Source organism: Pungitius pungitius, chromosome 20 (assembly GCF_949316345.1).
Source record: "Pungitius pungitius chromosome 20, fPunPun2.1, whole genome shotgun sequence".
NCBI classification, from domain to species: Eukaryota; Metazoa; Chordata; class Actinopteri; order Perciformes; family Gasterosteidae; genus Pungitius; species Pungitius pungitius.
In genome coordinates this window covers 12,083,706-12,105,061 of record NC_084919.1, presented here as the reverse complement: position 1 = coordinate 12,105,061, position 21,356 = coordinate 12,083,706, and the positions used below count along the sequence as shown (strand labels likewise).

General features: G+C 44.0%; 1 protein-coding gene across 8 annotated transcripts in view; it reads right to left on the bottom strand.

The window, feature by feature from the left end:
• Window positions 1-21,356, bottom strand: part of sipa1l1 (signal-induced proliferation-associated 1 like 1) — a 56,965-nt gene that overhangs the window by 12,199 nt on the left and 23,410 nt on the right. For 7 of the 8 annotated variants that reach the window (XM_037449733.2, XM_037449734.2, XM_062559468.1 and 4 more), the window contains 15 exons: window positions 20,702-20,768; window positions 16,740-16,871; window positions 14,890-16,528; window positions 14,588-14,810; window positions 14,116-14,246; window positions 11,776-11,964; window positions 11,024-11,198; window positions 10,393-10,496; window positions 10,010-10,167; window positions 4,654-5,233; window positions 2,544-2,642; window positions 2,198-2,373; window positions 1,605-1,892; window positions 1,115-1,264; window positions 494-627 (listed from right to left, as the gene is read on the bottom strand). In XM_037449733.2, the coding sequence (XP_037305630.2) occupies window positions 494-627; window positions 1,115-1,264; window positions 1,605-1,892; window positions 2,198-2,373; window positions 2,544-2,642; window positions 4,654-5,233; window positions 10,010-10,167; window positions 10,393-10,496; window positions 11,024-11,198; window positions 11,776-11,964; window positions 14,116-14,246; window positions 14,588-14,810; window positions 14,890-16,404 (3,922 nt within the window). In that variant the 5' untranslated portion in view covers window positions 16,405-16,528; window positions 16,740-16,871; window positions 20,702-20,768. Of the gene's footprint in view, window positions 1-493; window positions 628-1,114; window positions 1,265-1,604; window positions 1,893-2,197; window positions 2,374-2,543; window positions 2,643-4,653; window positions 5,234-10,009; window positions 10,168-10,392; window positions 10,497-11,023; window positions 11,199-11,775; window positions 11,965-14,115; window positions 14,247-14,587; window positions 14,811-14,889; window positions 16,529-16,739; window positions 16,872-20,701; window positions 20,769-21,356 lie in introns of those variants that run through there. The other variant, XM_037449739.2, reaches the window with a different exon arrangement.

The following is a 21,356-nucleotide window of genomic DNA, read 5'->3' as shown; positions in this document are numbered from 1 at the left end:
GATTTGTTTTCTGCCTTCAACGTCCCTTCCTCCCTCCCCAGCTATTCAAGAGTCAAGTGCCTTCACACATGAAGACGCAGTCCACAATGAGTAAATAGCTGAAAGCATTAGAATAATTAAGCCCTTTCGCTCCTATCACAGACTTTTTTTACATCTAGCATATTTTCCCATGTTTTTGTATCCAAGTGAGTTTTTCTTTTAATGAAACAACATGAAATCTTGCGAGATGACTCGTTCACATGAGACTATAAAATGACAATAACCAGTGACAGCAAAACACTCAACAAGATCACGACTCTTTGCTAAAAGTTGTTGACGTTGCAGAAGTTCTAGCGTCTAAAACGCTCAGTCAATGTCGCACTATTTAAAGAATTACCATCACCATCCGTTCACCATCCATTAGAGACACAAATAGAGGGAAATAGGGTTTGAAAAAATACTAGTTACCCATACATTTGAATGTATATTCTGCACTATTTCTCAATATATTCACCTGTTGAACCTCGTTCAGCCCCTCCCCCTTCCTCCATTCTCGACCAATTGGGAGTGGACTTTCCACTGGACCCGCCCTCTCCGACCACCTCTCTTCTCTCTGTAGACATTGGAGAGTGACGGCTCCCAACAAACCTGGTGAATGAGAAAACAGGAAGGAAATCAGGCTACTTCAAATATACTGCTATTTTTATAAACTGTCTGTAACCACTGATTGAACATGTAGCGCGAGAAATAAGAGTTTGATAAGAATCCAATTGAGAACAGGCTGCAGTGGGTGGATATAAAAAAAAAAGATGTTCTGTCAAGAGCATTGTAATGTAATGTAAGACACAAATACTATCACCTCTCTATCCTACACAAACCTAACACGCTGTTACAACTGAGAATTGGATAATCAGCCGCGTAGTATAAAACAGGAGTTTTTAGAGGTGGAAATAAATTATGCTATCTGAAAATTGAAACAGTAATAATGCTTTTTGTAACCCAATAATAATTAACTCTTGACTATACAATCGATACAACTAACCATGTGTGTTATAATACAGGGATTTGATGCTTAAATGTTATGCTGTAAAATCCTTCACACAACGCCCCCCCCCCCCCCCCCTCCCCCCCTTACTGCTCAGGCATGGACTTCTGTCTCCAGTGAGCAGAGCTTCCGGAGGCGTCACTGGAACAAGAGAGATTGCTGGGCGAGCTGCGGTTGTGAGGAGAGCGACCCAGCGCCATCGAGGAGGCCAGGCTATAGCTCTCACTGCCCGGAGACATCCTGGTGCACCAACACACACAGACAGTTACAAGAATTTACAGTCACATGGAAAATGTTGGAACTAAAAAGAATCTGAAATTTAAAAAAGCACATTTGGAGCACAATGTTCTTAATCCTTCCTTCAGGAAGAGATTTCATTCTTTACTCATCTAGCAAACATGCTAGATGAGTAAAATTACAAAAACATCTTTTGCTTAAATATAAACTACATCCCCAATGGCTGCCTTTGCTTTGGGGATACAAGCGAAATGTATTTCGCTTGTATCCCCAAAGCCCACCCCATCCTTACGACATAAATAGTACATCCCAACCCGTATGTAAAAAGCCAGGGGGCTCCGACCTCTTAGTGTCCAGGGGCCGGCCATCACTGCTGACGCTGCGTGGGATGACGGCGCCCCGCTCCAGCCTCTCAGCGGACAAGGTCTTCCCCACCGAGCTTCCCAGGCTGATGGCCCGGTTGGGCTGGTGGGGCTGTGGCGAGGCGGTGAGTGACTGCTGGGGGCTGCTGGACGTCCTCTGCCACTTGTTGTTGTTACTGCGGAAGGGAAACTTGTATTCGAAGGAGCCGCTATCGCTGCTGCTGCCCTTGTAATCTGACACAGGCATCCGATAGAGCTCTGAACAGCCTCTGTATGAGAGGAGGAAGGACATTTTGTTCGAGAGGCAAGTGTTGTGTTTGGTTATATATAGTGAATATATATCTTTGCAGGGATGTGTGACTTTTTAAATATCCAATGAGCAACACAACAAAGTATCTGTTTATATATGTAAATTGCTCTAGTAGGCTTTTTGATATCTTTAAAAGGGTCCAGTGTCCAGGTTAGGCTATTGGCAGAAATTAAATATTGTATTATGAATTAGGTTTTTATTTATATATGAATTTCAATTTATATGAATAAGAACATTTGATTGACCTCTCCCATCCCCACCTACCTGCGTGGAGTGGCATCATCGTGAGGTGGAATGATAACGACACGGACTGTCACGGAGGTCCGCAGGAGGTCAATCATCTGCTCGTGGGTCAGCGTTGCTACAGCAACTTTGCAGATTTCGACCAATCGGCTTCCCTGACGCAGGCCTGCCTGCCAGGCGTAACCATATGGCTCCACCTGTTGGGGCAAAAGTGTGATGAGGTCAGAGCTGCATTGGAGAGAAGTTCATTAAGTCTTAGCCTAGGTGTGAATTTTTATCTTCTGGAAAAATATATTTCCTTTCGTGTGATTTTGAGTTGCGGATGAGAAATGACCAAATTTGGAACACTGGATTTTCAGATCATCACCTCAGCGACGATGCCCTCGTAGTTCACGTGGAAGCCCAGCTGCCCGAGGCCATTCCGACGAAGCGTCATCTCAGATGTCTCGCAGCCTTTAGTCAGGAACTGTTCAGAGAGACAACAAGTACCGACATGAAATATCAGAGGAGCGATTACAAGAAAGAACCACAGCAGTCAAGCGTTGTGAAGAGAAGGCGGGACACAGGGGAAAGAGGACATTGAACTTTTTCACTTTTCTGGCTCAAATTTAGCCAACTGCAGCTCTGTGTGGAATACTGGTATAATTGATAAGATTATATTAGTCCGTAAATGTCACATGCTTACAGCACGTGTACACATGCTATACATTTAACGTTGGAGAGGAAAATTCCCCAAAGAAGGACCGGCCGCATCACTGGTCCGACCGCAAAAGTCAAACATTTTGTGGCAAAACCAATCCTCATTTCATGGCTACTGGTTAACTGAGGTCATCCCTCTTCATCTGGTCCCAACAGCTTCAGGGCACCTTGCATTTCTTTGTCTGAACGAGGCTGCTCTACAGAAGTCGAATTCAGAAGTGTGCATGAATAAATAACTAATGCCCCTGACTGTTAAGAATTGTTATGATGCCCTCTGATGTTTGTGAGTGTGGGAGCGGGAGAAGACAGTAAAAGAAAACGGGGGACGTTGAAGAGCGGAGAAGGAGAGTTAGTCCCAAAAAAAGCAAGTTCCCCGAGGCCACTTCCCCCTCCTCTGGCAGGAGGTAGTCCAAGTGATTGAAGATTAAAGCTTGCATAACATTCAAATGAAAGTGGTATATTATTGAGTACTAAGCCAAATAACGATGTGTGTGTGTGTGTGTTCCAATATGTTTGTATGCATGTGAACATATCAAAGACTGTGGACTCAGTCCAGGTTACATAAATGCATGATAAAAAAACCCATCTCACACACACAGTTTGAATGCAAGGAGAGCTTGAATGATTGCATAAGAAAACACCTTTTCTCCATCCAGTTTCCATGGAAACAGCTCAGGAAGCTCCAGCTCCACTTCACTGTATGTGTAGGTGTATAAACCATTAGGAGCATGTTGTCCAGTAGTAACTCACTAAATAAGTTAGGACCAGTAATGAGACAGCAGCTTTGGCAGGTGGACAAAACATGTTTTCATTCTGGCAGCCGACAATAGCAGTAAAAAGTAGGATGGGCTGTGAGAGGGCCAGGTACATGGCCAATGGCAGCCAACCGCAGCTTAGTCCATTGAATTGGTTTCTGAGTAGTGACCTAACGGATGTTTGATCCGAACGGATCCTGCTTCACGTTCGGCACACACACGTGAACTTCTCATTAATTACCTGCTAACAATCACAGTGTTAAAGTAAAGTATTCATAGAATATGCTTTCTGTTCGTCAATCTCTAATATGGTTCCACTGTGAACAACTAATGCGAGATGAAAGAGACCAGAGCAGAGCTGCTTAAGTGGCTAAAAGACAAAGGAACTTAAGCTGTATGTGATACGTCCTTAAAAACAACTAATTACAAGATCATTGAACATCATCAATGAACACACAGCATTTTATTTCCTTATCATTTGATTGTGTGCCTGGCTGCCTTCATGGAAAAAAAACATAATATAAAAATGTAGTAAAACAATGACGTTTAGAATTTGACGGGGATCTCTAATAGACTGCTCTCTTGTGCTGGAATGATCCACTTTTATATTGCGTTGCACAACTATTTCTCAGGGGGCGTCCTGCTGACACGATGAAGGCGCGTCACTCATTTAATTCCTCTCCTCTTTCTCAGAGTCTCCCAACAACCACACGGGCTCCTCACTTAAATTTCGCTGCGTGACGAGATTCCACCCATCTGGTAACAGGGACCAGGAAAAAAAACATGTTCACATGGACTAACTCAATGAAGCGAGTTATCTTTGTCAATTATCGAATGGCCACAATTAGATTTCTGCTCTGAAGTTGCCCGGCCTTCAGCGGAGGACAGGAAGTCCAACGAATGTCAACGATCGCTGCAAACAGACCGACTGCTGATTAATTACATTACAAGCAAGAACAGCTCCTAGTAGACAACCATCGACCTCATCGCAGTTGCGGTGTATCTGTGTGCGTGACTCCTAACCTCCAGGCGCTTGACCACCTCCTTGAAGTCCTCCGTGTTATTTCCGACGCTCCTCAGGGACACGCTCTCCCCCCGCTCGTAGAAGATCCGCAAGGACGCCGGGCTGCTCAGCGTCCAGCCAATCACGTCCTTTGTGGCGCAGTTGAACACCACCGCCTTGGCGCCCTGGTCCAGCAGGATGAGGAAGTCGTTGGAGACGGCCATCAGGGCCTCCAGTTCCCCGCCGGTGGCGTGGTCCTCGGCGTGGACCGTCCAGGTCACCGCCCCGGGGCTGCGCAGCTCCGCCCCGCCGTACGAGAGGCTCTTCTCCTTTTTCTTGTGGGCCAGCGAGATGAAGGGGAACTTTCCGGAGGGGTCGATGGGGGTGCTGGTGGCGTGGCGCTCAGCCAGGTCGCGCAGGTACTCCTGGCGCGTTCGCGTCGCCATGGCGCGGAACTTGTTGGACTTGTGCGCGGCGTTCTCCGCGTTGATGACCTTGGCGAGCAGGAAGTCCCGGAACACGGAGGACTTGGGAAAGGTCACGCCGTCAGGGATGGGAGGCCCGAAAGAGGGAACGTCTTTGGAACGGGTGACAGCCACACTACAGGGGGGGGGGGGGGGGGGGGAAGAATGGAAAGAGGGATCAGAAGAATTCAATGTTGTTTCACAAGTCGGTTGCTCAGATATCAATCAATCAATCACGTGGCTTCTGATTCAGTGTTTTATAACTACACTTAATCTACTTAGAACATTGCATCACGTCCAACCAGGTTTTTATGTCATCAAGATTCCACAACTAACGTTATATTTGGTAAAAAGCTGCGTGCTGTTGGCTCACTCGAGTACGGCAGCATAAAAGTCAAAGACAAAAACATCAAGGGTGAATTTGTGGAAAAGGAAACGGACCAAGTTCCGGTCTCGGTCTTTTGTGCCATAAATGATCCTCATGGTTTCTGTAGTATCAGATTTTAAGTAGTAAGTTTAAAATGTTTTTTGCCATTATGTTTATAATCTTCATACTGCAGCATGTCCTCTACAGCCCTGTTCTCTCCACCTTGCTTCTCCAAACCCCCTTTTCCTCTGATTAAGTCTGGGGAATGGCCACTCAATGTTTTCCCTGTCTGGTATGTCAGGAACTCCGCAGAGCAGCGATTGAAAGGAAGGAGAGCCAAGGAGGCGGAAAGGGGGAGAAAACTTTTCCAAACCTCCTGCTCAAAAGCTCCAGAAAAAACATGCTGAGGGAAAACGTGGCCTTGAAAGGAGGACTGTGTGGGAAACTCAGAAAGTATAGGAAAACAATTGCTTACTGAAAAGAAAAGTATTTATTCCGTTTTATGACACAAACAGACTAGCCTTGAAAGAGCCTTTTTTTTTAATATACACGTCTGTACAGAGGCGACCTTTCCCCATCCCCAAACTCGTTGTGAACACATGAGCTCGATCACAGATCCTCTCTCGGGTGATAATTGCCGACGGGAGTAGCACCGGAAGTCGGCGCCCTCGTCCCCCGCGCTCCCTACCCGCTGACACGCATCAGCACACAAGGACTAATTGCTTTGTCTAATAAGCAACTAAAGTCAAAATTTCACCCACATATTTCTAAACATACCTCAGAGACACCGCGGCTCTCGGCGGAGACGTGTGGTGTTCAATTATACTAACCGGCAAGTTGTTGACACCTCATTCTTCACCTTTCATTGTTTGTGACACAGAATAAAAGGGAGGAAGCATCTTATGATGGCTGCATCCGTATAGAAAAAAGGGACTTCTTTTGGAGCGAATATGATGAATGATAATACATCACAAAAATTCTAATACATCAAAATGTTGCTTTCATTTCTCACATTTCTATTGAACTCTCGTGGACATGAACAAGAAGTTGTGAAGATGGTAGTGTGCGTATACGTGTATATTGCGAGGGCAATACAAACATACCAACATAAAGGTTCCTCCCCCTGTTGTGAGAGTTATTTCCAAATACAGAATAATCCAAACGGTTGAATAAAAATGACATCCTATTGTCAGCGTTTCTGGAAATACTGGAGACCTTTAAATTCCTATTTAAATGAATCTAAATCAGCAGGCAAATGCACAAAGTCCTCTTTAAGTCAACTCCAATATGATGTGCAAAGTTTTTCAATGTTTTACTTTCTGGGTGGCTGTGCTCCAAATGTTTGTATAAACAATGGATCACGCCCTGAAATCGATTCAATTTAATACACTAAAACTGGACACACAATGATAATAAGTTACGACACACATTGAAGCCAGCGCTATAACAAACTGACCCAGTCAGCGACTCTCTGGTGAACAGAGGAGCATTAAAGAAACAACATCTTTCTCAAGGGTTGAAAATCCCGCTGCAAATGAAAATAATGATGCTCTGTATCTGCTGACTGTATAGGATTCAGTTTGTGAATCAATTTAAAAAGAGCCCATATGTCAGTGTTGTGTTTAAGGCTTGTTTCTGCTGAGTGTCTAAAAACCCCCACAAAAAGACATTCTGAAGCTTTATACTATGAAGAAAAATCAATGTAAAAGAGTTATGATATTGCAGCAGGACATGAGCAGCAAAACGCATTTTCCCCTTTACAATCTGGTTCTTACATTTCTGCATACTAGCATATGAAATCACAATGTTTAAAATGACAGCCCTTACGAAGCAGGCAATGCAGTCTAGAGGCAATATTCCCCAATGGGTTTTCTGTAGATGGCAAACCGTGTCGGGTATTTCAGAGAGGACCAGCTGAAGTGGCTATGAGCGGGCCGCACAAATGGTTAAAATAAAACGTGACCTTTAATTTGTATTCTTCACCATCTTTAGAAACATCACTCAATACATTACGCTGGAGCTCTAAAAGCACTCGGATCTCAAACACCTGTGAGTCAACCAAAGACCCCGTGACTCATGCAGGACAGAGACGGGCGAGGAAGGTAGAGGTGTGAAAGCCAGAGAACAAGACAGAGAAGCAAAAAATAACTGAATGACAGAAAAAAAGAGATTGAATGAGAATAAAGGGCGGTGAGGATCGCTGGGCTGTGTGGCTGCCGTGTGATCCTTGTGGCAGGAGGTTTGGCGCTAGAAATGAGCCCGTTCCTGTGGTTTCGGTGATTTGCGGTCTTATAAATATCCGTTGTGTGGGCAGCAAAGACTTCCAGTATCTACGACCTGCTTCCCACTGAGGCAGGGGAAGAATGTCAATACCTATTGGAGTGGGTGGCAAAGAGGTGTGCTGTATGCATGTGTGTGTGTGTGTGTACATGGGGACTGGGTAGGCTACATATAACATGCCTTGCTATTCGTTATTTTTAGATCTTTGCGCAGTGATGGTTTTAGCTCCGGTGCATGCAATGATGTGTTGTAGATGTCAGAAGTGAGTGGCCCCTATCTAGCAGAGAACCTATAGAAGAATTAGAGGCAGTAACCATGGCGTCACACACTGGTTTGTGTACTACCATTTTGAAGCCTTCCGCTTGACACGGGAGGGTGGAACGTAAAGACAATATTATATATACTTGCATCAACTAAAAAACACATGTTCAGAGGGTTCAAGTTCTCAGTTGAAAGCACTGAGAATAACGAGCCAGACAACTTTGCAGTGACCTGTCAATCACAAAGAAGCCACACCTTAAAACAAACCCCCACGCTATCACCTCTCTTTGACCCTAAAACCATAACTTACCAAATGACCATCGTGCTGTATTGAAGAAATTGAAACTGGCTGATACCATGGACTTCTGTTGAAAGTCTCCTCAAAAAACATTTAATTCAATTCTAAAAATGAATAACTATGATCAACATGTGTAAGAAAGTGAGTCATTTCTCACACCAAACAAGACGTGTTCACTGGGAACACTGTCACCGTTGCATCTTTCTATGAGACGTTTGTCTCAGTCATAGTCTCACAAGATACCTCCATGTGTAAAAAAATAGAACTGCACTATTTTACAAAGCATATGTAAGCACTCAGACCTGGAGAAATCTCTGAATGGTTGCATTGCATTTCTGAAAACCATGCTAAAAACGACAACAATGTGTGCTATGTTTTCCTGACCTCTATGCAAATGAAATATGAACCAAAATACACACCAAAGCTTCAAAGCATTTAGGTCAACCTCACTTAATACATCGTGACTCAGTCTGTGTTCACAACGAATCGGAAATTTACAAACAAAGATTTTCATCCTTTACAGTGTGGGAAATTAGTGTTGACTACAGATAACCTAATTCACATTTATGTATTACCGACGCCACGTGTAAACAGTATGCTTTATATTCACTTTATTCCTGCGCTCTTTGTTCACGTGTCTGTGTGTGTTTTAGCTCAGTAATGAAGTAGCCCCACGAGGGACAATTAAGACCTCACACAATGTGCTCGTACTGCAATTAAAACAGCCATTAGCGGGAGAGTAAGAGAGGAAGAGTCAAAGAGAGCGAGAAAAGAGCAGGCCAGGAAACTAGATAACGAGGAATAAACAGAAGAAAATGTCCTGCACAACTGAAAAGGTAGAAAGTTCATCATTTCTTCAAAATGACTGTGCAGTAGCTCAGAGAGAGCTCTCCACACTCACAGCATACGCTTTAATGGAGTGGTTTCAAGCAAAAAGCAGTATTATTTCAGGCAGTGATAGAGAGCAAAAATGCATCCTTTCGGTAAAACAAAATCTAAATGATCTTATCTAGACTTTTTCTATACGCTTTCACTGCACTGGCATCAATACAAGAGACATAACAAAGCAACCGCCTATTACTAGTGCAACCCCGGTCTTTGGATGAAAAGTATTATATTATATTATTATTAAATGCCAGGAAACCTGCAGGCTAATTGTCCTTCTAATTTAATCTTACCACCTGATGACAATCTGCATGCCCCACTAAATTCAGCCCTCGTGTGATTTCAAAAGGCATCAGCTGAATAATTGGTGGGGTAAGAGGTATTCCTTCATTGTGTTTTCCAGCCACAGTCTCGATTGTGCTTTAGGGACATTAAAGGTTAAACAATTACACAGCTGGGGTAAGAACATGATATTCTGAGATTAAAAACAGAAAATAAAATTAACTTTATTAAGTCAATTTGAGAATAAAGATTTCACAGATTCTCTGAAATTCTCAGACCCAGATTCAAATTGCTTGAACATGGCACATTTTGATAAAAGTCATCACACCACAGACCCTACTGTTTAACAGCGGCTGTAACGTTAGAGAGCAAAATATATTAACTATATTAGAATTAATTTATATCATCTTCATAAAAATAAAAAAAAACATTTGCCTCCCTCACACCGCCTGTCAGAAACTGCAATTTGGCAAAATAAAATGCATCTGCAATGAGAAAACACTCTAAAGACTCAATGTACACACACGGGTAAACCTCACCTGTAGGAGCTGTTGTCTGAACATGGATTGTGAGCACGCACAACCACAAAGACGTGCTGGAAGTGCGAGCGGATGTTTTTGGGGGTGAAGGGGAGGGCCCCGGGCTCCTGGAACACGATCGTGACGATATCATTCCCGATGTGACGCTTCCGCAGTAACTGAAAACGCACCAAGACAGCAGGAGGAAATATTTAGATGTTGGGTATTACTAAATAATAGCGTTAGATATTTAGAAAATGCAGAAACACTCTTTGAACCAGAATTAAAAATGTGCGCTGACTTTATCTCTTGCATCACCGAGACAATTGCTTCTTGTGCAGAAGGAGTTAAACAATCACCGTGACACCTGCTGACGGAGATGTTAAATGCTGTCGTTTACCCACCTGTTGCTTATTGTTGGGCGTGTACGGCAGCATGGTAGACACATGGAACATGATCTCATAGTCCTTGTAGGTGGTGTACATGGAGTGAGTGCCCGTCGAGTCAGCTGTGGAGAACAAATGCTGCGATTAGATATATAGAAATGCTTATATATATATGCATCTTCATGACCAGCCGCACAGTGTCTTGGTGCACAGAACCATCACAAGGATGGGCCATACTTAAACTAGCTAAATTACTTCAGTTAATTACACTCCTTCTAAGAGGAGTGCTTTGCGTGGCTGTGTTTAATCAACTGGAGTCCACTGAAGGTTGTATTACGTGTCTTGCTAGACAACTGAGTGGGAGTTTTTGTCTCACTGAGCATTACGGTGGATTACTTAATTGACCTGGGGTTGAATATCAAAGCGGACATCGATCTTGTCTCAAGCCAATGGCAGTGATGAGCGGGTCAAAGGAGAGAAGACTATAGTATATTGGCTATCAGTTTCTCCAATCGGAGAATCTGACACCAGAGGCCATCTGTCACATGTCGGTTATTAAAGGAATGTTTGATTTTAGTGCAGTGCATGAAGAGGACACCAGAGTCAGGGGGGTTAATGATAACTTTGAGGTTTCTCTACATGTACATACTCTTGGCGTCCAGCTGGGCCCGGTACTTGGTGAAGCCTTTGAGTCGAACCCTCTCGCCCAGTAGATGGAGGAACTCCTCAAGGGCAGGACCAGCCGATTCATTGTTGTACATCTCCTCCTCGCTGCTCTGACCCGCCATGCAGTACATCACCCCAACTTTGCGCTGGAAACTCAACTGTAAAAAGAACATAGATTGTTGCAAAGAAGCAGTGGGGGATGTGGGCTGGAAGGGGGGGGGGGGGGGCATGACATTTTGAGAAGTTCGGCTTTTGATGACTGCATCAGAGTGTAAGTGTATCAAACGGAGCTTGTTCTGTATTATTCTCCTTTTTGTGTGTGTGTGTGTGTGTGTGTGTGTGTGTGTGTCGACATGAGTTTCCTCTTCTGCATGATGGTCTGTGACTGAATGAATTTAGTATGAACAAATATATATATAATAATATAACATAATAAATAATTGAGCTTCACAATGAGACATCCCCTCTTGTGGAATAAAACACCTACACGTTAAGAGAATGTGTGGTTGTTGAGAATTGTTTGTATACAGTACAGGATAAGGAAGGAAACGTGTGTCCTTAAGTAAAAAATACTCAATTATGTTTTATTCATTAAGGATGATGAAATTTCGAGGTCTAATTTTGATTAAATGCATAGTAGTAAAAAATAAATAAAAAGGATAAGCCAATTCTTCCAAAATGATCAAATCAAAAGAATAATCTAAATTACCCTCGAGAAAATCTGCGTCCACTCACCCCCTGCTCGTCCAGCTTCATCAGCTGCTCGGTGACCTTTGGCGTGTTGAGTGCCAGGCGCAGGCAGTGCACGTTGAGCTCAGGCACCAGGAACTCCAGCACCTCTTTGAGGGGCAAGCCTCGAGCTAGACCATGCTTAGAAGTGGACGGTACTGCGTCTTCTAGGATGGAGCCCCTCAGGGTGTTCAGCTGGAGAGAGAACAACCAGAAGGCGAGGGAAAAGATTTAAGACCCTACTTGGTTTTGTGTTACACGTTGTAATTTGGAGTGGTTCTCCAATCAGAGTATCTTCTTTAAGTTATTCCATTTAGTTATCCTAAAATACATTTTTCTTCAGAACCATATGTTTTGATGGGATCTACGTCCACGAGTTGAAACCCACCCACGTTTTTCCATTATTGTGGCTGTTAAATATCTTTTGTATTTATAAGTTTTCTACTGTGGGCGGGAACCATCAGCAAGGACCTTTATGCTTGGCAGCTCTACCTTGGAAGAGAGACTTTAAATATCCTGGTTAGTCAAAAGAAAGTCTAAAGAAAATCCACGGAGGTGCTATAAAAACGTGTGATGACGGAGATATAGCATCCGAATCAGTCAAAAATTTACAAAACATGTTTTTCTCCATTTACCAGAATAAAACTCTCTCTTAACAGCTACTGAATTAAACATTTTAGAAAGCTCCCAGAATCTCTCACACTGCAGTATTGCAGATTCTTGGTCACAATAAAAGAACCAGATTTAGTCTGGCTTAGTTGTTTTCTTGCTTAGATCTTTTTTTCTTTTGGTTCTGAACATTTTTGGTGCGGTGCCTCCCATTTGGCTCAGAAATCCATCAGAAGGCAACTAGTAAGTCTATGTTTGGAAACTGCACGAAAGCCTGTTATGAGGCCTAAAGGCCTGTGTAATTACATTCAAATTACAGCATAAGAAGGCTCTTTTTGAAAGATGATCATGGCCATTTAAAAACAATGGGCTCCAAATCTACATTTCTCCCTCCAAAAAATCCTGGAGAATTTTTTTTTAAAACAACTGTGAGAGGCGGACTACGTTCTCTGCTTATGCAGGTAAACTGAGTCCATGTAGGCCTTCAATAAGGAAGACTCTAGCTCGAAGCAAACTCAAAGAGGAAACCCATGAATAAATCAAGAGGACAGTGAAAGGACTAGGACCCAAATATCCATCAGGAACAAAAAAGAAGAAAAAAAATCTGTAGTGGTCTGGAGGCTTTTAAGAATCGCTTATATGTGCTGTGTGTCTTACTGTAGTGCTCAGTATGCCAAAGGTCGTTTTCCAACACTCCATTTCCAACAAGTTTCAACAAATTCAAGTACTCTCCCCTGGGAGAGGACAATAGCTGTCCTTAGTGGACACTGGACCAGTCTCCTCAACATCAGCGCATCCCACTCACTCCCACAAAGGCAGATCTACACCTGCCCAGCTCCCTTTTCTGAAAATAGCAATAGGAGAGAAAAGGACAACATGCACACTCGGTTGTGCGTCATCCCAAGTGATTGGAAGGCCAATCGCTCCTTAATGCAAGAGCGATGATTTTCCTTCTCTACGAGAATACGCTTGGTGCTATTTTAGTTTAATTTATCTTTTAAATGGCACAGCTCAGTCCTTCACAGATGAAAGCTGACAAAGATGGTAGGTGGGCATTCAGCTCAGGGAATGATGACATGGATCTCTGGCTCGAGTGTCTATAGGAGGGGAAGGCAGCAAAGCCCAGAGGTGTTCACACAAGATTTCCGATCTCTGCGAACTGTAGATTCAGTGTTGTGAATGAACAATAATGTAATCGAAAACGTACAATAATTTGAGGCGGCGTTAAGGAATGGAGGCGGAGGTATGTGAAATCTTGAGCCATATCCGACAACCTTGAGCCAAAGCTTTTATAAAGTCTTCCTCCAACTGTGTTTTTCAATCAGCAAGGCTATGGTATGTTACTCCTACACAAGTTGAACTCATCAGACCGTCTCAGTAACCTCACTCAGTGCAGAATGTACTAAATACGGACACACGTGTGAACATGAACATTCATGGCTGCAGAGAGAAAGCATACAAATATTTATGCTGGTGAACGGATCATTGCATTACATAACTGCTTGCATATGCTTACATGTAACCGGTGAGCATTTGGAGGTCAAATGTTTAGAATTCTGGGAAATGCGAGTTTTGATCATGTGACTCTACATCATCCTTTTGAGGGCAAAACTAATTTAAATTAATTTATTATTTAATTACACCCACTTCTTCTCTGTGCTAAAATATCCACTATTGACGGAAGGAAGAAAAAAATCTGTATCACAGTGACTCCAAAGCGTGTCCATTATAACGTACCTCACTGGTTCTGAAGATGACCCTGTAGTTATACTGCTGGCCATGCTCCTTGTGTTCATCCAGTTTCTCCCTCCTCAGACTCACTGCCACTGGGCCCAGGTTCTCGTCCACGCCCAGATAGTTCCAGTGTTCTAGGGGTGAGGAGGAATAAGATTCGAGGCAAGGATGAACAGATAAGAAATAATGTGAATGAGAGGACAAAATTACAGAAGTGAAGAGAACTCCGGACGACTTTGTCGCTCTACTGGTGTAGTGAATGAAGGGTGTAAAATACTGACTAAATAATTACGGTTTGGAAGCAAATTGGAATAAATAATGAATCTGTTGCCAATTGTCTAAAAGGCAGTTAAAGTTTGGCTGCTAGCCAAAATGTACATCTGTTATAGTCTAAATGATCATTTTATACAGTAAACAGCCTTTAGTAGGAAACCGCACACAATGACAAGAACTTGTGTCAACTTATTTTGCTCACCTCTGAGGTAGAAGTACTTTCGGTAGTAATAGGTGCCGAGGTCCACATGTTCCACGATGTAACGCTTGGACCTGTCAGCATGTTGGCTCGGCCCGTCCTTGGTGACTTCAAGTACTGCCACACCAGCGTTGGTGAAATGATTAGTGAGGATGGCGTCCAAAGGTCCTTCCTCTGTGCTGCCCGAAGAGTTGCTTGAGCTCCCACCACTACCTATGCTGCCCGGCTGGGAGGAGCAGGACGCGGAGTAGTGGTCAGACAAACAGAACATTGCGGTCTATGTCCTATTTTTGCACAAAACATACCTGTTTAGCAGAAGAGATGTTCCTCTCGCCCTCTCCGCCGATCTCATTCCTGAAACAAGGGCAGCTGAGCACCAGGTCGTTGCTCTTGTCATCCCCGGGGTCCAGGGCCGGGCCGGTGCCGTGCCCTCCTCCTACGCCCTCTTTGCTCAGCTCCTCCTGTGAGCCGCAGGGTGACCCGTACACCCCGCTCTGATTGGAGGAGAGGGAAGACGTGGCCGAAGCGGAGGCGGCGGCAGCCGCCGAGGCCCCGGTGGTGGTGTTCTTGCGTTTGGACCCAGATTGGCGACTGTGGATTACCTCGTTGAGGTCAAAGAGCAGAGACTGGACATCGAAATGGGCAAAACCTTTTTGACACGCCCAGGGTTTGGGAGGCGGACCGCCGTCATCTCCCTTCCCACCGTCCTCTGCATCGGAGCCGGCTCTCGACGTGTCCCCCTCCACCTTCACACTGCGCAGCTTGCGGAATATCGACTCTCCGCCCGTCTCCGACTTTGACCTCCTCTTCAAGTGCTTCTCTCGTTCCTTCAGCCGACTGGCGGGGCTACCTCTGGCTGGACCTAGAGGTCCGTCCGGCAGGTCCAGGGCGGCCTGCTTTGTCGGGGCCACAGTGAGTAGCTCCGTTAGCTTCTCCGGAGCCGGGCTTCGCTGATCGGGGGCCTCTGAGGACTGGTACCCTTTTAGCATGTCGAAGAAGCTCTCCCCCGAAACGCCGTGCTTATCTATGGATGAAGTGCTGCCGTACTCGCGGTGCATAGGCGTCCAGCCGGAGAAGGACCAGCCCTCGTTGCCGTCCACATCCAGCTCACTGATTGTTATGTCGCTGTTGCTGCGCTGGCGGATGCGCCTCATGCCTTTGCGTGGCGAGCCCAGATAGCCATCCGGTGACAGGAAGCGGTTGTCCTTTCCCTTGCTCTGCATCTTGTTCTTGAGAGTGTTGTGGATGTTGCGCAGCATGGACGAGTCCTGCGGGCTTATCAGGTGGCCGAGCTTGGCTGACAGATTGCTGTGGGCTGTGACGGCCGACACCCCCCCTCCTCCTCCTCCTCCTCCTCCTCCTCCTCCTCCTCCACTGCCACCACTACCACTACTGCTGCTTCCTCCTCCTCCTCCTCCTCCTCCTCCTCCTCCTCCTCCACCTGGTCCCCCTCCAACGAGTCTTTCTCTATCACCACTCCCGGACCCTGAAGAGCTGGTGGTGTTGGTAGAGCTGGGTGAGTCCGTTTCCACGGTTATGTGCCAAACACCGCCGCCGCCTCCTCCTCCTCCTCCTCCTCCGCCGCCTCCTCCTCCTCCGTCCTTTCTCGGGGGCCAGTCAGCCACACGAGCCCGAACCCCCATCTTTGGGACGCCAGGGTTGGTGCTGGCGTTGGTTGAAGAGGAGATGTGGGCGCTCTCACTGCGTGGCGGCGGCGCCCCCCCATTGGGCAGTCGCAGGCGGCGGGTATAGAACTCATCAGAAGCCGGCACTGAGCCCCCAACCGAGCGCTCTGTCTGAGAACGCTTCAGACTGGTCATGATGGAGATGGGAGAGGGGAGATGGGAGGGAAAGGTAGGGATGAGTTGCTGATGGATTTAGTTTCGGGTCAACATTATGCCCACTGAGTGAAGTAACGAGAGAGTCTCACGGATACATTTGGTGCTGCAGAAAAAGAAAAGAAAACATGAAGAGATTATTTTTGAATAATCAATAGTTGAAGATTAATATCAATGGTCTCTGCTAAAAGGAATGGCTGCATTTAATGTAAGTAGGTATAATTTCACAAATGCACTTAATACTGAGTGCTGGGAAGGTAAAATGTATCTGAACAATAAGTTCAAAAAGTTTTCATTTTAAAAAGTAGATATTCTACCTTTCCGGAGCTGGACCTTGGTGAAAGGAAATGCGTTGATGTGAACCTTTACAGCTGGTCACTAATATGCAGTCTGCATGGCAACCATGCTGCAGAGGACTGGATTCAGTCTGAATGGGACCAACTCAGCGGCTGAGAGAAAAAGGAGACAGATACATCAAGTAAGGGAACATCAATCAGTAGAAACATAGGCAGAAACAAAACCCCATTAAATAAAAAGGGAATTCAGACAAAGGTTGAATACTTTGCTTAGGTTCCCACTAGGCAGAACACAACAAATATAAATAAGAACATTGTAGACAGGCCATCGGGGCACGTTATTTTGGGCTTGAAGAGCCACACAATTTATCCAGTATATTTTTGTAAGATATACAAAGTTTTCCAATGTAACGATTGAGTACATCCGTTCCCTTTGCACAGGCCTTGCTGTTTCATAAAACTTAACACATCACTGTTTTATAATTATTATTCCTTAAAGCAACACTGGTAGACAAGTCGAATCACCTCACACGCTCAGATTGCTCAAACCAACTAAACTATCGTGACGGGTAAATCCCCAAAGTGATCTGAGAACACGTGTTGTGTGAAACGTGTGACCTTGTCCTTGAGGTACTTTGTTGTTGCATTCTGCGGCTTTGTGGACAGTACTCATGACACCACAGTGTGTTCTCCACAAACTCTGATTTGGAGTCTTTCAGATGGAGCCGTTTGAGCAGCATGACAGGGCCTCACTTTAAACACATCGGAAAAGAAAAAAAAAGTGACTGAAGTCAAATAGGCAGAAACTCTAAAGGATGCTGGTGAGAATTTGAGAGTCTGACTAGGAAAACGAGGAAGCTTTTGATGCGTTTAAACGGCATGAAAGTCCTTCATTAAATTTTTTTTTTTTAGAAAATACTGTATGTGCTCAAAATTAATGTACTCAAAATTCTTCTTTAAGATAACAAGCCGCTAAGTGAGTTGTCAGAACTGGTGATGTACAATCATCTTGGCTGGATAACAATTAAACACCTTCCATTTTCTTTCAGAATACATGGTGAAAAGTTGCAACTGAAAGGGCATAAATATGGATGAATCTCCTCAGAAGGGATCTCCTCAAACTGTAAGCAGTAACTCATTCAATTGGAAATGAGGCCTCCTTTCAGCGATTCCCTTTTAGGGATTCCTAAGAGGTTGTTCTGCTGATAACAGCCCTGTTTGCACAATGACATGCTCACTACACCCAATCAGAGGCCTCACTACAATGCAATGTGCATCATAACGCCCCTGACAGACCGCGCTGACTTTGCAGCTGACTCCAAGAAAGGGAAAATATAAAGTTCTGAAAATTCTACTGAGATCCACTCAAAAAAGTACATTACAAAAGCATCAGTCACACAATAGCGACACCGCATTGCATTGAATTTGCACTCAGAAAGTGTATCCCAAATAACTACCAAGAATGCATCTCTCTCTAATGAGAGCTGGGGTTAGATACTGCGCGCTCGGGTAAGAATGAATGCGGCGAAGCAGGCCTTCCTGCAGTCGCCAAAGACCAATTACAGTGACAGATAATCAGTGACCTTCAGCAGTGTCAAAATGAGGTCTATTCCCGAAAGGTAAATATGGAGCACCACTGCTCACTGTTGCAAAACGCTCCCAGGGTTCCATCTTACATTAAATGGTGGACCATAAATACAGCTTTACCAAAGCATGAAGGCGTTGTTTTGGTGTACTGAGACGAGAGTGAGTTTAATGAGCAATTCTCCACAGGCGGCACATGGGACAACACAAACAACTCAAGTGTGCTGAAGTATCATAAAGACCGCTTCAGGTGACTGTAGATTGCACTTTCTAACAACTATAAATAATTATTTCAAATGTAACATCCGAATAACTGCTTTATTTTAAATTCTTAAAATTACAATGTTTTCTGGAATCCTGTGAATTTAGACCTGCATGTACTCTTCAAGAAATGTGTTATCAAATAAAAATGTTAATGAGCAGTACATGCTAACATTTATAAAAGCGGACAATGCCATGAGGGGGCCATTCTTGATACTATGAAGATATGTTAATTGTATTGCACTTATTTGAAATGTCTCCGGTTGCTCTCCGGTCTGAGGTTGTGCGGTCGTACCACTGTGGGCACCATGTGACTATAACAGTTAGTCATAAACGACTTAAAGAGGCCACAGACTATTAAAGTGACTGTAAAAAAAAAAAATAGATGAGCTGAAGACATTGCAAGAGATTTAGTGTGTGTGTGTATTTCTGAGAATGGAGAGAAGACATGTATATGGTTTGGTGTGTGTATACACACACACACCAAACCATATACATGTCTTCTCTCCATTCTCAGAAATACTGTCACATAGAAGCGGCTAATATCTTTACACAATAGCAGAGTGTACTAATGTTCGGTACTAGTCATTAATCAGCCTGTATTGTGAATGAAGAATAGAGTTTTTCCAGGCCTGTGCTTAGTAGAGATTGCAATCAGAGAATTGAACATTAAAATGACTCAGGTATGGAGGCAGAAGACAAACGAAAACCACAGTTGGAAGAAACACAGTAATAATATCCATGAGCCATTGTCCATTGTGTTGTTTCTTTTTGACATTACCTCATCTTTGACAGTTATACACCTGATTCCAGGCAGACAGCCTTACCTGACCGACTGGTGAGTCAAGTCAAGTCACGTCGTGTTTTTCTGTGAGAACCCAACAACAAACCACAGACCGTTTGAGACTGAGCTCAAGCTCCCTCTGGGGACAGCACACAGACAAAATAGAATGAGGAAATAATGAAATAAAAAGCTCTTGAGTGTAAATTCACAAAGAGATCCTCTTTCTTAGATGGCTGAGTGGGGAAAATGCCAATTACAAATGGACAGAAAGAGACACTGACTCAAACTTTGACAGCAAGTCCGTTAGGCCCAGAAATACAGTTAGTCACATATTTATTCATGGGCAGGTTTTGATACCGTCGGCAACACGAAGACAAAAACAGATACTGAATTGTGACTCATGCATTTTGTGCATCTCAATGTCTCACACACACACACACACGTTGCTTCACGTTATTATCTCACTCACGTCATCTTTCCCAGGATTAGTGGCGTTTTTTCTGCTTTTAATCGGTTTCAACTTGATTTTGGCATCAACTGCGTTGTCAAACGTTATTGAATAAAAAAATAATAATGCGCAGAAAATGTAAAAGCAGCAACAATGGTTTAACCAGTTGGCGACTGCTCCACATCAAACAGACTGTGGTGGGTCTTCCAAACCTCCCCGTGTGTCAGAATGTGTTAGCAGCGCCGCAGAGTTCTGAAGCGCTACACAACGGCTTTGCATCTCAGACCGTCTGTGTCCGGATGAGGAAACGGCCGAGACGCACACGGAAGATAAGGAGGAAAAGATAAATCAAACATTATTCTCTTTGAACGTTGACAGGCAGCCCACTGTGTTGGAGTTATCAGCTCAGAGCGTTTCAAAGCAAAATTGTAATTGTGTGGAAAGATAAACGCGCTCTGCTTTTGCTTTTTCTCCTCCCTACGTGGAGCTCCGAGGTCGGGTGGGGTCTTTGCTTCAGTGAGACATTAAAAAAAGCCGTGTTTTAGGTGCTATGGAGTCTACAGACCTTTTCTTTCTATTGTGAAAATGCAAAAGCGGTCAATGGCGTACCCTCCCATCCTCCGAGCATGGGAATTTGAACAAGCGACGAGAGTTTGATTGATTCCAACAATGGTCTATAAACAACTGTCGGTACATAATGGTACCTGGGGTTAGGGAATTTTGCTATGGACGCAGGTACCATAAAGGTTTTAAATATGAGAATCTTCAAATATCACTTTCACGTAAAGAATGCGTTGTCTTTTAGTAGCAGCTTTTGACTATTAGTTGCATTGTGAATAATGATCTATCGAGATCATCTTTTGTCAAAGCCAGCACAGGACTTCTGAATGTATGAAATATTCTTACCTTGCCTAAAACAACGACCGCTCTCCTTTGACTGTTGATGTCTGGATGTCTTGTAAACACGAAGCCCCTGAAACGATGAAAAGAGAAAGAAAAAAAGTTGCAAGTTTCGATGATGTTTTGTATGCAGCATATACTCATAAACACATAATATATCACTCCCGGGGAAACGTCTTTGCCGCACATCATTGCATATCATTTATTAGGTACACGTAGTTAGAACCAATGCAGACTTACACAAGAGCCGTGCAATAAAACCTAACTCAATGCCGGTTGTATTATTGCTTTTAATTCAACTTCATTGCGTTAATTCACAGGCTATTGAATTGAATTGTTTTCTACTAAAACGCGTTCTCAATATTTTGTCCAGCCCTATTAAATGTCAGTAAAAAGACCAAAAAATATACCTTGTAAAAAATTTAAATATCAAAAAGCAAAATCGTTCAGTATCACAAATGTTTCGAATGCATTGTTGTTCTTGCTAGCTTGAGAACACAACGTTTCCCGCCGACCATCCCTCTGGTTAACAGCTATGATGATGCCCCTTTCTACGGGGGGAAGAGGAGGTAGGAGTGGTGATAGGAGGTGGGTGGGGGGGACATCACATGGGTTTAGAGGAGAGAGTGACTAAGGCTAAGTGCCACTTTGGGTTTCAGGT